Source organism: Papio anubis, chromosome 6, assembly GCF_008728515.1.
Source record: "Papio anubis isolate 15944 chromosome 6, Panubis1.0, whole genome shotgun sequence".
In the NCBI taxonomy this organism is placed as follows: Eukaryota; Metazoa; Chordata; class Mammalia; order Primates; family Cercopithecidae; genus Papio; species Papio anubis.
In genome coordinates, this window is record NC_044981.1 from 32,618,830 (window position 1) to 32,636,799 (window position 17,970).

The 17,970-nt window shown below is 44.4% G+C and overlaps 1 protein-coding gene across 1 annotated transcript in view; it reads right to left on the reverse strand.

Annotated features, from left to right (window-relative positions):
- Positions 1-17,970, reverse strand: part of NUDT3 (nudix hydrolase 3) — a 119,331-nt gene that overhangs the window by 11,119 nt on the left and 90,242 nt on the right. The window contains exons 3-4 of the mRNA XM_003897469.5: positions 5,679-5,723; positions 3,496-3,580 (exon numbers count right to left, since the gene is read on the reverse strand). Coding sequence (XP_003897518.1) covers positions 3,496-3,580; positions 5,679-5,723 — 130 coding nt within the window. The remainder of the gene's footprint in view (positions 1-3,495; positions 3,581-5,678; positions 5,724-17,970) is intronic.

The window sequence follows — 17,970 nt, forward strand, 5'->3', positions numbered from 1 at the left end:
TGGAATTACAGGCATGAGCCACCACGCCTATCCTACGTCACACTATTTCTTAAGCAATCTATGTTATGAAAAAAATATGACATTGCCATTGCTAGGAAGGTTAAGACAGGAGGACCGCTTGAGCCCAGGAGTTTGAGGCTGCAGTGGGCTGTGATCCACTGTACTCCAGTCTGGACAACAGAGTGAGACCCTGTCTTTTTTTGGTCAGACATTTATGGCTGCGTTATATCTTAATATCTAGCATGGATGTACTATCATTCATTTAACCATTTCCACATCACTGGACATCAATTGTCTGTGATTATTATTATTTTTGAGACAGAGTCTCAGTCTGTCACCCAGGCTGGAGTGCAGCAATGTGATCCTGGCTCACTGCAACCTCTGCCTCCCAGGCCCAAGCGATTCTCATGCCTCAGCCTCCCAAGTGGCTGGGATTACAGGCACCCACAACCACACCCAGCTAATTTTTGTTTGTTTATTTATTGAGACAGAGTCTCACTCTATCATGCAGGCTGGAGTGCAGTGGCATTAGCTCATTGCAATCTCTGCCTCCCAGGTTCAAGCAATTCTCCTGCCTCAGTCCCCAAGTAGCTGGGACTACAGGTGTACACAACCACGACCAGCTAATTTTTGTATTTTTAGTAGAGATGGGGTTTCAATATGTTGGCCAGGCTGGTCTCGAACTCCTGACCTTAAGTGATTTGCCTGCCTCAGCCTTCCAAAGTGCTGGGATTACAGGCATGAGCCACCATGCCCAGTGATTTTAATTATTATAAATAATCCTATTTTTAAAAAATGTTCCCCATTTTTTCTTTCTTTTTAACCATCTAGGGAAAGATATCTAGCACAAGGACTACAAAAATAGAGCTTTTGAACTTTCAAGGGCTCCTGATTTATACTGCAAAAGTGCTTTACAGAAAGGCGACACTGATCCCGAGTCCTGCTTGTGTCTGTCAGGATGTCAGTCTCACTACATCCCTGCCAATATTAGCTTTTCTTTAACATTGACTTTTTTTTTTTTTTTTTTGAGACAGTCTTTATCTGTTGCCCGAGCTGGAGTGCATTGGCGTACTCTTGGCTCACTGCAACCTCCACCTCCCGGGTTCAAGCGATTCTCCTGCCTCAGCTTCCTGAGTAGCTGAAATTACAGGTGTGTGCCACCACGCCTGGCTAATTTTTGCATTTTCAGTAGAGACGGGGTTTCACCACATTGGCCAGGCTGGTCTTGAACTCCTGACCTCAAGTGATTTGCCTTTCTCAGCCTTCCAAAGTGCTGGGATTACAAGCGTGAGCCACTGCACCAGGTGGTGTTAAACTATGGTGTTTAACAGCTGTATAACATTCCATCAGACACATGTCATTCATTGATTTAATGCGTGCTGGGGTATGGCAGATGCAATTTTTTTTGAGGTCACCATCTATCACCAGGCTGGAATTTTGGTGGCAGCTCTGCAAGCTATCACGGTTCAACCGTCTCCTGCCTCAGCCTCCCAAAGTAGCTGGGACTACAGGCAACCGCCACGCCAGCCGACTGGTTTTTGTATTTCGTAAGACGAGTTTTCACACGTGGCGAGGATGGTCTTGATCTCCTGACCGCCGTAGTCGCCGATCTGGAGCCTCCAATGCTTTCTGGGATTAGGCTTGAGCCACTCTTGACCTAGATACCAACTAATTTTAACCGGTAAGAAAAATGGTAGTAAGATCATCTGAAGGAAGGCTCCATAGGCTTGCCATATTTTAGATTATTTCATTAGGGTCAATTCTCAGAAGTGGGAGTACAAGGTGAAAGGTTTGTTTGAATATTAATAGAGCAACGGTACCTAAAAAAATTAGTATCACAAGTGTGTGACTCCTGCCTGACAGAGTGCTCTGAGGATAGGGCCACACCACACATCCATTGCTGTCTCCTTTTCTGGCGCTAGCACAGCTGTCAGGGAGTCTGTTTTCAGCATATCCACAATGAATTTATTTCCTTGAGCACCCTGCATTATTACTAGATACAAAGCCATCAAGAGCCAAAGGGCTACGAACTGCCCAGAGTAACAATGTGAGGGGCATGGCAGCAAGGAAAACACTAACATTAAAGGGAGAATGTTGGCAAGTAAATTTTATCTGTCTGCCAATTTGTAACGGAAATTAGTGTTCTACTTTCTAGAATATACTTTCCTTCAGAGGTAAATAATCAAACCGTGAACCAACCTTTGCACCACCACAGTTTATAGTTCAAAAGATGTAAACATAATGGCCATCTGAGATAAAAGAAAATGACTCCTTTGGGAGAAAGCTGGGTGTACCTAAAGAGTGCACTCAGCACCCTTTTATAAAAGTTCATAAACCGGGCGCGGTGGCTCACGCCTGTAATCCCAGCACTTTGGGAGGCGGAGGAGGGTGGATCACCTGAGGTTGGGAGTTCGAGACCAGCCTGACCAACACGGAGAAACCCCATCTCCACTAAAAATACAAAATTGGCCGGGTGTGGTGGCACATGCCTATAATCCCAGCTACTAGGGAGGCTGAGGCAGGAGAATCGCTTGAACCTGGGAGGCGGAGGTTGTGGTGAGCCGTGATCGTGCCATTGCACTCCAGCCTGGGCAAACAAGAGTGAAACTCCGCCTGAAAAAAAAAAAAAAAAAAGTTCATAAATTTTATCATTTTTATATTCATATAAAACATGAAAAATATAAAAATGTATATTGTAGATATATCATATAAGAATAAAACTAGAAACTACCTGCACTATTCTGCATCTACTAAATGATTTCTAGAGGGACTCACACTACCAAACAAACAATTTTCTCAGTAGGAACAAGACCAGGGTCCTGCTCTCACTTACGGTCCCCACGGCCAGCAGTGAGCCTGGCATGGCGGAGGCCCTCAATCAGTATCTGCTCAGGAGGTGCAGAAGTATAGCCCGTTTGGGAAGGACTCAGTTTGATTTTAGAAGCAACATTTCTTATTTTTAGGGGTCATGCTTCTATTTGTGGACCATATACTCACTTCAGATTCCATTTAAACATTTCAAAATACTATCGGGTTCAAAATGTACATGCTTGTTTTATTATACACATCCCTCAATTATTTCTATTCTTTATCTAGTTCTTGGTTTTTTTTTTGTTGTTTGTTTTTGAGACAGTTTCACTCTGTTGCCTAGGCTGGAGTGCAGTGGCATGATTATGGCTCAATGTAACCTCAACCTCCCAAGCACAAATGATCTTCCTGCCTCAGCCTCCTGAGAAGCTGGGACCACAGGCATGTGCCACCACACCCAGCTAATTCTTCTGATTTTTGTAGAGATGAGGTCTTACTAGGTTGCCCAGACTGGTCTTGAACTCCTGGGCTCAGGTGATCCTCCTGTGTTGGCCTTCCAAAGTATTGGGGTTATAGGTGTGAGCCACTGAGCCTGGTAAGCTCTTGTTTCTGGTTCTGGTAATGACCTGTGGCATGGCAAGGGCTGGTTGTGAGGAGCCCTTTCCAGGCTGTCTGAAGATGGCTTACCAATGTTAACTGAGTCTTCCCAGTCTTCCAGCACTTCAGTGACAATGAGCACATAGACATACGTCCTGTGCTTCCTCTCCTGGTTCTGAAGGGCAAAGAGAGAAGGACAGAGAGAGTTTTTCCTTAGAAAGCTGGAATTACTTAAATGAAACACACTCTTAAGCATATGTCCAGAGAGCTTAGACACAAAGATTCTAAACTTTTACTTTTTATGGTCCTACATGATTTAAAACAGGCCACACTTGAATTTGAGGGTGTGCTCTTTGCCTGGACTTCTAAAACCAAGTATTTATATTGTTTTTTCCTCCCCTTCCCCTAAACACAACTTCACAGGAATGCTGTGACTCCTTAAGAAAAAGGCATCATGTAAATTTAACTAGCTAGAACACCAGGGAAAGGACTGTCGATGGGTGGGCCACCACAGAGGTCTCAAACTTCAGTGACCCCAGCAAGGCAAACAAGCTGAGTGTGACACACACACACACACACACACACCCCCACCCACCCACCCCTTTTCCCACTAACCCCACTTACCTATTTTTTTGAGAGAGGGCCTTACTTTGTTACCCAGAGTGGAGCGCAGTGGCATGATCATGGCTCACCGCAGCCTTGACCTTTCCTGAGCTTAGGTGATCTTCTCACCTCAGCTTCCTGAGTAGCTGGTACAGGCATGCACCACCATGCCCGGCTAATTTTTGCATTTTTAGTAGAGACAGCGTTTCACCATGTTGGCTAGGCTCGTCTCAAACTCCTGACCTCAAGTGATCTGCACGCCTAGGCCACCCAAAATGCTGGGATTACCTATGTGAGCCACCGTGCCCAGCCAATTTTTGTATTTTTTTTGTAGAGACAGGATTTCACCATGTTGCCCAGGCTAGTCTTAAACTCCTAGGCTCAAGCGATCCTCCCATTTTGGCCTCCCAAAATGCTGGGATTACAGGCATGAGCCACAGTGCCCAGCCACCTTTTAAAAAATTTTATTTATTGCCGGGGCGATGGCTCATGCTTATAATCCCAGCACTTTGGGAGGCCAAGGTAGGCGGATCACCTGAGGTCAGGAGTTCCAGACCAACCTGGCCACCATGGTGAAACCCTGTCTCTACTAAAAATACAAAAATTGGCCAGATGTGGTGGCGGGCACTTGTAATCTCAGCTACTTGGGAGACTGAAGCAGGAGAATCACTTGAACCTAGGAGGCGGAGGTTGTGGTAAGCCGAGATCGTGCCATTGCAATACAGCCTGGGTGACAGAGCAAGACTCTGTCTCAAAAAAAAAAATTATTTATTTACATATCTATTTTTTCATTAGAGAGCTTTCTTCTGATATTTTTATTTTTAAAACTTTTTGTAGAGATAGAGTCTCACTCTCTTGCTCAGGTTGGTCTTGAACTTCTACCCTCAAGAGATTGTTGTGCATCAGCTTCCCAAAATGCTGGGATTACAGGGGTGAGCCACCATGCCCAGCATCTGCTCATCTTTATTTCTCCTGATTTCTCACTTTTTTTCCTGCCTTCTTTCAAATTTGTATCACAGCTTATTTCCTTGTTTTTCCTCTCTTTGTTATAGTTACTTATCTTCTATTTTTCTTGTCTCTCTACACTCAGCTACCCTTCCTCCTATCTTGGTAGGAGAGGAAGAAAGGTAGGAATGGGGTAAAATAATACTTACAAATAATTCTAGTAGTTTAGGGGACAAGACTATGGGATTTCTTTCTTTCTTTTTGTTTTAAAGCATGTTATCCTCTGTTGGTGCTGCTTTCTTTAAAAAACTCACCGAGGTTGGGCACGGTGGCTCACGCCTGTAATCCCAGTATTTTGGGAGGCTAAGGCAGGAGGATCGCTTAAGCACAGGAGTTTGAGACCAACCTGGGCAACCTGGCAAGACCCTGTCTCTTACAAAAAAATTTGAAAATTTAGAAGGCATGGTGGTGTGTTCCTGTAGTCTCACCTACTTGGGAGGCTGAAGCAGGAGATTGCTTGAACCCAGGAGTTCAAGGCTGCAGTGAGCTATGACTGTGCCACTGCACTCCAGCCTGGGCGACACAGTGAGACCTTGTCTCAAAAAGTTAAAAATAACTAAAAAACACCCAAAAACTCGCTGAAACAGAGATGGCATTTTTCCTATGTTAGTATCTGTGTGGTTATTAATACATATCATTTGTACCAAAGATTTTAACAGACTTACCTCAAAAATTCCAACTAATCTTCCCAATGTCCCTTTTACTCCAGCCTGGAAAGTGAAAAGAATAATTAATGCACTGATAGTATTATATTGCTGGTCTCATTCTCAGTCTTCTTAAGCAGTTTATAAAATAGAAACAAAAAACAAGAGGACACAGCTTGGGCAGACTCACATCTGTGAAGTGATACCAGTGTTTCCTATGTGTCACAGACTGCTAACAGCAGTGTATGCTCTGGGAAGTTAGAATGCCTTTCATTTCTTCTGGTCTCTCTCCCTACTGCAAAGCTAGCTAAACCTAGCAAGATAATCAAGGCCATGAAGCCACCATACCAAAAATATTTTGAGGGATTGATTACTTCAGGTCAGGCACTGCCACTTTGGGAGGCTGAATTGGGAGGATCACTTGAGGATAAAAGTTCAAGATCCACTTGGGCAACATAGTGAGACCCTGCCTCTAAAAATTTGTTTTTAAATTAGCCAGTCATGGCAGCATGTGGCTACAGTCCCAGCTACTGGGGAGGCTGAGGTGAGAGGATCACCTGAGCCCAGGAGTTCAAGGTTGCAATGAGCTATGACTACACCACTGCACTCCAGCCTGGGTGACAAAGTGAGACCATGTCTCAAAATCAATTAATTAATTAATTAATTGGTCAGGTACTATGGCTCACGCCTGTAATCCCAGCACTTTGGGAAACTGAGGCGGGTGGATCACTTAAGCTCAGGAGCTCAAGACTAGGCTGGGCAACATAGTGAAACCCTGTCTCCACAAAAAATACAAAAATTAGCTGGGTGTGATGGTGCACGGCTGTAGTCCCAGCTACTCGGGAGGCTGAGGTGGGAGGGTTGTTGGGTCCAGGAGGTGGAGGTTGCAGTGAGCCGAGATCACACCACTGCACTCCAGCCTGGGTGACAGAGCCAGACCCTGTCTCTAAATACATACATACACACACAGATTACTTCATTCACTTATTCATTCAACAAATATATACTAAATGCCTAATTTGAACCAGAAAACAGTGTATGTGCCAGAGGTATAACAATGAATCAGCTAGAATGCAAGATCCCATAAGATTAAGACCCTTGTCTGACTTGGCTGTCCGCATACAATATGCTGGAAGAGAGTTCAGCACCCTGCAAGAACTCAGGAAAGCCTAGATCAACAAGAACATAAACATGGTTAATTCTGCTATGGGTAAGTATCATGACAGAAATACACAGAGTGATGTGATGACAAGAAGTGGCAGGGAGAGGGGCAACTTCAGTGGTCAGACCTTTTTTTTGAGTGGGGGGATGAAGTCTCACTCTGTCACCCAGGCTGGAGTGCAGTGGTGCAATCTTGGCTCACTGCAACCTCCGCCTCCCAGGTTCAAGCGATTCTCCTGCCTCAGCCTCCCAAGTAGCTGAGACTACAGGTGCCCGCCACCACGCCAGGCTAATTTATTTTTATTTTTATTTTTATTTTGTATTTTGAGGAGAGATGGGGTTTCACTATGTTGGCCAGGCTGGTCTCGAACTCCTGACCTTGTGATCCACCCACCTCAGCCTCCCAAAGAGATGGGATTACAGGCGTGAGCCACCATGCCCGGCCTAGACCTTCTTAATATATACTTTTGTTTTTTTCCTTTTCCTTTTCTGAGACAGAGTCTCACTCTGTCACCCAGGCTGCAGTGCAGTGGTGCAATCTTGGCTCACTGCAACCTCTGCTTCCCGGGTTCAAGCAATTCTACCACCTCAGCCTCCCAAGTAGCTGGGACTACAAGTGTGTGCCAACAAGCCCAGCTAATTTTTCTATTTTTGGTAGAGACAGGGTTTCACCATGTTGGCCAGGCTGGTCTTGAACTCCTGACCTCAGGTGATCCGCCCGCCTCACCATCTCAAGTAGCTGGGACTACAGTCGTATGCCACCACACCCAGCTAATCAAACAAATTTTTTTTTGTAGAGACAAGATCTTGTTGTGTTGCCCAGGCTAGTCTCAAACTCCTAGCCTCAAGTAATCTACCCACTGTGACCTCCCAAAGTACGGGAATAACAGTTGTGAGCCACTATGCCTGGCCTGGATGACATATTTTGAAATTAATTTTTGCTAATTATCTGTCAATGAACTCTGTTCTTTTCTCTTGCCAACATGTCTGCTTTCTCTACCATTTTATATTCATTTACCCACGTGGCTTTTGGTCTACTTGAATGGAAATGTCTGCCTTTCTTAAATAAGAAAATAGTAAGTTGCTTCTCTCTATTTTTAGAAATAACTGCCCTCCACAGTCAGCTAAAACTAGCTAGCTTATACTTCATGAATTAACCAATGAAGCTGCCTGACAAGTGGGACAAGCTGCCAGGCCAGCCTGAGTTGGAAAGCCATTTCTGTACTCTGATCCCAGGCAGCCTGAACACACTCCGCTCATCTCCTGAGACATGTCACCTGTGCTCCTGCCACAAGCCTCCACTGAGGGTCTGGGAGGAGAGCTGTTGGGGCAGATGAGGGCCTTGGGGGACAGAGGTAAGAAAAAAAAATTTTTTTTTTTTTAAACTCTTGTCACCCAGGCTGGAGTGCAGTGGTGTGATCTCGGCTCACTACAACCACTGTCTCCCAGGTTCAAGCGGTTCTCTTGCCTCAGACTCCCAAGTAGCTGGGACTACAGGTGCATTACAAGTGCACACCACCACATCCAGCTAATTAAAAAATATATATATTTTTAGTAGAGACAGGGTTTCACCATATTGGCTAGGCTGGCCTTGAACTCCTGGCCTCATGATCTGCCCGCCTCGGCCTCCCAAAGTGCTGGGATTACAGGCGTGAGCCACTGCACCCAGCCCAAGAAAAGATTTAAGAGGCCATCATTCACCTTTCTCCTCCGCAAAGGAGAGAGAGAGAGAGAGAAAGCATTCTCTTTAGCAGCTACTATCCAATTATTTTTTTCTTAAAGAAACTAGAAGTTTATAAAACAATCTCCAAACTTTTAGGGCACATATCAACTTAATATTATGACAACTCAATATAATTCATTTAAAACCTTTGTTTGGCTGGGCACGGTGGCTCAAGCCTATAATCCTAGCACTTTGGGAGGCCGAGGCAGGTGGACTGCTTGAGACCAATAGTTTGAGACCAGCCTGAGCAATAAGGTGAAACCCCATCTCTACAAAATACAAAAAATTAGCTGGGCATGGTGGCACATGCCTATAGTCCCAGCTACTCTGGAGGCTGAAGTGGGAGGATCACCCAAGTCCAGAAAGTTCAAGGATGCAGTGAGCCACGATCGCACCACCGCACTCCAGCCTGGGCAACAGAGACACCTTGTCTCAAAAAAAAAAAAAAACAAAATAACCTCAAAACACAAAACTTTCGTTTAGTAATAGTACCTCTGCATTTGACACCAACATGTGTCTATGATTCACTCTGTGTCAGATGCAGTTAAGAAAAATGTAGCCGGGCGCGGTGGCTCAAGCCTGTAATCCCAGCACTTTGGGAGGCCGAGACGGGCGGATCACGAGGTCAGGAGATCGAGACCATCCTGGCTAACACGGTGAAACCCCGTCTCTACTAAAAAATACAAAAAACTAGCCAGGCGAAGTGGCGGGCGCCTGTAGTGCCAGCTACTCAGGAGGCTGAGGCAGGAGAATGGCTAAACCCGGGAGGCGGAACTTGCAGTGAGCTGAGATCCGGCCACTGCACGCCAGCCTGGGTGACAGAGCGAGACTCCGTCTCAAAAAAAAAAAGAAAAATGTAAAAGTACCTATCTGAAATAGACACAAATGTGTAAAATCTAGTGTAAGTCAAATTATGCTGCCATTTATGCACCAACATTTCAGTGGTATTTTTCACTTCCAATTAGTCTTCCAACTTGTAGAATGTAGAAAGTAATGATACTTGTTTGTTTAAAGAGGTGGTGTCTATGTTGCCCAGGCTGGCCTCAAACTCCTGGGATCAAGCAATTCTCCTGCCTCAGCCTCCTGAGTAGTTGGAATTACAGATACATGCCACCACACAGGGCTAAAGATATTTTTTATTTGTCCCTTAGCCTTTCTTTCATAGTATTTATGGGATCTAATTAGCAGAATCTATTTAATGTGATCTTACCAATAATTCTATACCATAAAGCAAATAAATATTTCCCTATTTACCAATTTTAGAAATTGGAATTCAGCATTTTTCTCAGCAAGAGGTTCCCCCTTTAGTAAAAGGATTTCAGTTCTTTAAGGTCACAGTGCCGACAAAAAAGAAAAATTTCTCACAGGCAAAGGTTCTCCCAGTTTACCTTAGCTATCTTACTTTTTCACAAATTTCCCAGACTCAGAGTCCAACTTTCATCTCCTAGTTTTTTCTCAAATGCTGCCACAAGCAATCTGAGAGTGAGTTATTTTTATCTGTCACATGATTCCTGCATGCAGGTCGGGATATGTGTCAGGGCCACATCTGACAGATATTTGGCTCACACATTTGGGGATAAGATTAAATTCAGGGATATATTAAATTCGGTTCCATAAGGATGCTGATATGGATCTGTCTTTTGCAAAATCATATGAAAGCAGTTACAATTTCAATCTATATGTCAAAAACCACTAATCTGGAGAGGGAGTCTTTATTTAAAAGTCCATCTTAGTAGAGATAGTTCTTTCACCCTTTTCTAGTACTTTAGGCCTGGTTAACAAAAATAATCTGAACAATTGCCTACCGTTTCTCTTTTTTTTAAGACACAGGGTCTTAGTCTGTCACCCAGGCTAGGGCGCATGGTCATAGCTCACTGCAGCCTTGAACTCCTGGGCTCAAGTGATCCTCCTGTCTTAGCCTCCCAAGTAGCTGGGGCTACAGGCATGTGTCACTACAACCGATACTTTCTTAATTTTTTTTTTTTTGTAAGGCCAGGTGCGGTGACTCACGCCTGTAATCCCAGCACTTTGGGAGACTGAGGCGGGTGGATCCCCTGAGGTTAGGAGTTTGAGACCGGCCTGGCCAACATGGCGAAATCCCATCTCTACTAAAAACACAAAAATTACCGGGTTGTGGTAGACGCCTGTAATCCTAGCTACTCAGGTGGGTGAGGCAGGAGAATCACTTGAGCCCAGGAGGCGGAGACTGCAGTGAGCCAAGATTGTGCCACTGCGCTCCAGCCTGGGCGACACAGCGAGACAGGGTTTCGCTGTGTCGCCCAGGCTAGTCTTGAAATCCTGGTCTCAAGTGATCCTCCCACCTTGGTCTCCCAAACTGCTGGGATTACAGGTGTGAGCCACCTGCCCGGCCCTGCTTAAGAGAAAAAAACGCAAGTGTCTCTTTTTCCTTTGAGGTGTTCTAATGGGATTGAGGTATTTCTCTGGAAAGGGCTAGATCTCATCTTGCTCTGTGGCAGTCTCCCTGTATATGGACAAAAGCTTAGGCAGAGGCACTAATGTGGGTGATGGCCCTTTGAACCTGTGTCTAAAATGATCTACCACAAGGAATCCTGACTTTGTTGGCACAAAGTGGACCGCCATCTTCTGTAACCAGCTTTTCACTCTACAGTAGACATTTTGACCAACACTGATGTCGGCTCAGCCCACAGGCATTCCCCTTCCCTTGCTGCTACTAGGGAGACCCAGATTCTGTCCAGGTGGGGGCTGTGGCGTACTTTCAGAAGGCATACCTAAGCAAGGCATAGGAAATTCTGCTCCCCTCTGCAGGTACTGCTTCACGGGTGTTGCATGTTCAACAGCTCCTTAGAGGCTGTCTCTCAGGGACTTCTGGAAAAGATCTCCCACCACGATAAAAAGACTGCACAAAAAGAAACCCTGTACTTCCTTGTCAAGTGGGGATGTGAAAACTGGAGCTGCTACCATCATCTGATCATAAGGGGAAGGCCAAAGAAATCTAGTGAGAAGCTGACCCAGCGCCCTGATGCTGGGGAGCTGTGAAGCAATGAGGTAATAACGGCCAATGTCTGGGCCCCTCATGTTTCTCACATAACTGATGATGCTGAAGCCACTTTTAGACAGGTGTTCTGTTATTATTCGCAGCTGAAAGGTTCCTGCACTTCTTCCCTTGATTTACAAGGCAGCTCTCTGAGAAGACCAAGAACTGTATTCCCCACTCCCTGCAAGAGGCAACTACTCACCTGAAAATGGTGTTTATCATTTTCTTGCATGTTTTTATACTTTTACTACTTGGGTATGTATCCACTATTAACAGTATTTGTGCAAGTTTCTCTACTGAATTAAAAAAAGGTATTTTACCTTCTATAACTTTTTCCCTCAGTATTATGTTTCAGAGTTTTAGCTATATTGACACATGTAGTTCTAGGTAATTCATTTTAATTGTTGAACAGTTACCTATTTTAGGAATTTACCATAATTTATTAATCCACTCACTTGTCAGTTTACTTCTGCTATTATTAAAAATGCTGCAAAAAATTCTCTTGTAGATCTAATCTATCTCCTCATTGTCAAGTGAAAGAGTTTCTCTGAGATTTACACTAAAAGTCAAATTTCTCAGTCACAGAGGATAAGTACCTCCAGATAATTTCAAGTTGGTCTCTTTTGGTAGGTCAACTGCAGATATGGTGACCACTCTCCACTTCTCCCTACATCCATATCCTTTGACACGTAATTCTGCAGCTCTTCCTATCAAGGGATAGAATCTACTCACCCATCCCTACATCTAGGCTTGCCTTGTGTCTTGCTTCGGCCAACAGAATGTAGAAGAATGGTTTACCAGGTCCAAGCCTAGGCCTCAAGAGGCCTTGTAGTTTCCACTTTTCCTCCTGGAACTCTGCCATCGGCATATGAATAACCCTGAGCTTAGGCTCCTAAAGGATGAAAGACCACAGCTGTCTAGGCTGAGTGGCCTACAGCCAGCTAACCTCCAAACTGTGTGAGAGCATAGCCAAGATCAGTAGAGTTGCCTACTCAACTCAGAGCTGGCTGCAGATATCTGAATAGTCCAGCTGACACCAGAAGTTGACCTTGGCTTGTAAGTAGTAATATGTACTATTTAAAGCCATTGCATTTTGGAATAGTTTGTTATACAGCAAACTGATACACTCTCCAAAGTACACAGGCAGTGTATGAGGTGCCATCACTCTTGTTCTTCAATACTTAGTATTTGTTGTTAGCCATTTTCCCTCCCCACTTTTGGGTCAATATAATGAGCGCGAAATTGTATTACATTAAGTTTTTAACTGAAACTGTGTGCTTTTTCCTACTTCAGTGAACATTCAGATTTCCTCTTTGGAGAATTATATATTCATATTCTTATTTGACAGGTGACCATCATAATGAATCTGCAGTTCTTTGTGTCTTTATTAATTAATTTATTTTTTTGAGACCAGTCTCTGTAGCCCAGGCTGGAGTGCAGTGGTGCAATCATGGCTCATTGCAGCCTCAACCTCCCAGGCTCAAGCGATCCTCCTGCCTCAGCCTCCTGAGTAGCTGGGACTACAGGCACATGCCATCACAACTGGCGCTTTTTTTTTTTTTTTTTTTTGTAGAGATGAGGTTTTGCCATGTTGCCCAGGCTGGTCTCAAACTTCTGGGTTCAGACTCTTCTCCCATTTCAGCTTCCTTCTTGATACTTATGCTTTACGCTCTGTGGTAAATATTTTCTCCCAATCTGGCACTTGTCTTTTACCCTTGTTTACAATGTTCTTTCCTGAGCATGTTTCATTAGACACAGTTTATTTTACTTATCTTTACCTTTTGTGTTAGCTATCTTGTTTAAGAAACACATCCCTGGCTGGGTGCGGTGGCTCATGCCTATAATCCCAGCACTTTGGGAGGCCAAGGTGGGCGGACTGCCACAGCTCAGGAGTTCCAGACCAGCCTGGGCAAAATGGTGAAACCTGTCTCTACTAAAATACAAAAAATTAGCCGGGCATGGTGGCATGTGCCTGTAGTCCCAGCTACTCGGGAGGCTGAGGCAGGAAAATTGTTTGAACTCAGGAGGCAGAGATTGCAGTGAGCCGAGATCATACCACTGCACTCCAGCCTGGGTGACAGAGTGAGACTCTGTCTCAGTAAAAAAGGTAACACATCCCTATTCCTATGGCATAAAATTAGAGTCACATTATCTTTTCTAATTATCTGAGAGTTTTATCATATGATCCATCTGTAATTTATTTCCAAATAGCCAATGGTCTAGAGAGTCCAGAATAGAGCCATAGATATTACTGTTTTACTAATCTAGTTGTTAATTTATGTACTAATAGCATATCCTGATGATTTTAACTAATACAACTTTATCTTAATACTTGGAATACCCTTCTCTGCTGTTCTTTTTTTTTTGAGACGGAGTCTTACTCTATTGCCCAGGCTGGAGTGCAGTGGCACGATCTTGGCTCACTGCAAGCTCCGCCTCCCGGGTTCCTGCCATTCTCCTGCCTCAGCCTCCCGAGTAGCTGGGACTACAGGCGCCCGCCACCTCGCCTGGCTAATTTTTTGTATTTTTAGTAGAGACGGGGTTTCACCGTGTTAGCCGGTATGGTCTTGAGCTCCTGACCTCATGATCCACCCGCCTCGGCCTCCCAAAGTGCTGGGATTACAGGCGTGAGCCACTGCGCCCGGCTTCTGCTCTTCTTTAACAAAAACTTCTAAGCCATTTTTGTACCTTTACATATAAATGCCAAAAATCAGTTTTTTCAGATATTTTGGCAGTGGTGCAAACACAGCTTACTACAGCCTTGACCTGCTGGGCTGAAGTGATCCTCCCTTCTCAGCCTCCTGAGTAGCGCCATCACAGATGTGTGTCACCATACCTGGCAATTTTTTTTTTTTTTTTTTTCGGTAGGATTGGGGTTCTCATTATGTTGCCCAGGCTAGTCAGAAGCAGCAATACTCAGCTGGTTTTCTTGCATATCAATCTTATCTCCTGCAATCTTTCCAAATGTGTTCACTAATTCTATTAATACTAGAGTTCCTGTTGTTTTTCTTTCATTTTCTAAGTTAATAATCGCACCTTTTGTAAATAACAACAATTTTGTTTCTTTGGAATTTTTTTTTTTTTTTTTTTTGGACGGAGTCTCGCTCTGCCGCCCAGGCTGGAGTGCAGTGGCCGGATCTCAGCTCACTGCAAGCTCCGCCTCCCGGGTTCACGCCATTCTCCTGCCTCAGCCTCCCGAGTAGCTGGGACTACAGGCGCCCACCACCTCGCCCGGCTAGTTTTTTGTATTTTTTAGTAGAGATGGGGTTTCACCGTGTTAGCCAGGATGGTCTCGATCTCCTGACCTCGTGATCCGCCCATCTCAGCCTCCCAAAGTGCTGGGATTACAGGCTTGAGCCACCGCGCCCGGCCGTTTCTTTGGAATCTTTACAATTTGTATTTATTTTTATTGTCTTAATTGCAGTGGCTAGGATCACAGTTCAATATTAAATGTTAGCATAAGAGCAAGCAGAACTGTCTTATTCTTATCTGTCATGGGAATGCTTTGAACATTTCAAAAATATGATGTTTGCTCTTGGTTTTATTAGATGCTCTATCAGGTTAAGAGAGTTCCTTTTATTTTTAGCTTGCTAATAGTTTTTATAATGAATAGCTGTTGAATTTTAATAAATTTTTACTTAGAATTTGTGCAAATTCTCATTCATAAATGACAATTTACTGTTCCTTTCTAGTTTTAATTATCAAGATCAGGGGTCAGCAAACTATGGCTTACAGGCCAAATCCATCCTGCTATCAGTTTTTACAATTAAAGTTTTACTGGAACATAGCTATGTCATTCGTTTAAGTATTGTCTACGGCTGCTTTCACATTACAACAGGAGAGCTGAGATACCATATGAATTCTAAAGTCTAAAACATTTACTATCTGGCCCTTCAAAGAAAGTCTGCTATGAGGCCAGGCACGGTGGCTCATGCCTGTGATCAGAGCACTTTGGGAAGCCGAGGCAGGTGGATCACCAGAGGTCAGGAGTTTGAGACCAGCCTGGCCAGCATGAAATGAAAACCCCCCATCTCTACTAAATTTACCAAAATCCAGCCAGGTGGTGGTGCGTACCTGTCCAGCCACAAAGGAGGGCTGAGGGAGAACCGCTCTCCGGAGCCTGGGGAGGGAGGAGGTCCCTGAAGTGAGAGCTAAGATCGCCACTGCACTCCCGAACCTGGAGTGATGAGGAGGAGATGAGAGCTCAGTCTCAAGAGGAAGAAAAATTGCTATTTTAGTGAGCATAAAATCATCACCATAATCCCAGCACTTTGGGAGGGGCCTAAAGGTCCCTGGAAGACCTAGCAGGCCATAGGTCAGAATGCTTCCTAGAACACTGTCAGGAACCATTAAGAAAAAAGAGAAATTTTAATCAGTAATCAAGATCTACAGTCACCTAAAGTATATAACTATCCTCAAATAGTCTCAGAATATCCCATATTCAAATTTTGTCAGAGTCAAATCAAAGATCTGATCTTGAGTATTTTTAGCAGGAAGGAGGAAGGTGCTTACTTAATTTTGCCTGGGACTAATAATGGTCTACATATAGGTTTTCAAATTTTTCTTTTCAACTTTTTAGTTTTAATTTTTTTGAAGGCTTCATCTCTGAAGTCTGGAGTGCAGTGGAGGTGCAGATCATGGCTCCCATTGCAGCCTCGGCCACCCAGGCTGAAACAGTCCTCCCTCCAGTCTCTGAGTGGCTGGGACGAGCAGGGTTCACCATCATGCTTGGCTGAGTTAAAGGCTTTTTTTTTTTTGTGGGATGAGGGTCTCGTTATATCACCCAGGCTGAGTCTCTTGAACTCCTGGGCTCAAGTGAAATCCTCCTGCCTTTGCCTCCCAAAATTGCGGATTACAGGCATGAAACCATTGTTAATACCCTGAATCTAGTCCCCAGCTATTTTAATCTCGAGAAGGAAATCTGCTGCTTGAGCTGTGCAGGCATCTTGGCCTTCTACAGCTCGCTAGGGTTTTCCGTGAATTCACACTCATTTGCCTGGGCACGGCGGTGGGATGGAGGACGGGGCGGAGTCTGCATCTGTCGCCCAGGCTGGAGTGCAGTGGCGGATCTCAGCTGCTGCAAACTCCGCTATCCCGGGATCCGCCATTCTCCTGCCTCAGCCTCCCCGGTAGCTCAGGACTACGCCATCGCCCGGCTAGATTTTTTGTATTTTACCCAGTAGAGGCAGGTTCACAGTATTATCCAGGCTAGTCGATCTCAGCCTCGTGATCCACCCGTCAGCCTCCCAAAGTGCACTACAGGATTACAGGCAGACCCACGCGCCCGAAGCCGAGATGGGGCTTTCATCCGATTGGCAGGCTCGTCTCGAATCCCTGACCTCCGTGATCCAACTGCCAGCCTCCCCAAGCACCTGGGATTGCAGGTGTGAGCCTGCATTTCAGCCTGGATTATTCTAAAGTAAATTTAGGTAGGACTTTTCTGGAAAATTTATATAAGTTGCAAATCTTTCTGGCTATTTACTCTTGTAACATTAGAGTAGTCTCGGCGTATCCGCCCAGGCTGGGGTGCAGTGGCGTCTGTCACTGCAAGCTCCGCCTCCGGGTTCCATGTTCTCCTGCCTCAGCCTCCAGGAGTAAGCTAGGACTACAGGCGCCGCCACCACCCTTGACTAGTTTTTAGTAGGGGCAGGGAGTTTCACCATATTAGCCAGGATGGTCTCGATCCTCCTGACCTGCGTAGTCCACCCGCCTCCTGGCCTCCCAAAGTGCTGGGATTGCAGGCAGGCCACCGCGCCCGGCCTGTAACATTCTTATAATTTAAAAACCTCTATTATAAATCTGTGGTTATTTCTCTTTTTGGTTCTTCATTTATTTTTGTCTTATTTATCAGTCTTGCCAGAAGGTTTATCTATTTTATTAGACAAATAAAAATAACCCACTTTTGGTTTTGTTGATCATTTCTATTTTTCTATTAATTTCTACTCCTTTCCTTGTTATTTCTGTCCCTTTACTTCCTTTGGGCTTGCTCTTATTTTTTCCAGCTTGAGTTGATGGCTTAATTTATTTAATGTCCATTTAACTTTCTAATATAAGCATCTAAGCATCAAAGAACTGACTGAGCTGTGTCCCCTAAGTCATGATGTGAAGTGCTTTCATAGTTCTTAAGCTCTATTTGCTTATTTCTATGATTAATTCATGGATTATTTAGAACATTTTTTTTTGTTTCCAAACCTATGTTTCTCTTTTGATTTCTCTTTCTTCTCTTGTTGATTTCTAATTTTACTGCATTCTATCAGAGTATACATAGTCTATAAATACTGATGCTCTGGAATTTGTAATAATTCCTGTACGACATATGGTTATGTTCTTATCCTTCCATGCATGCTTGAAAAAATTACATAATCTTCGTTGGGTGGAAGCTTATCTCTCAACATAGCTACGTGCTCAATCTT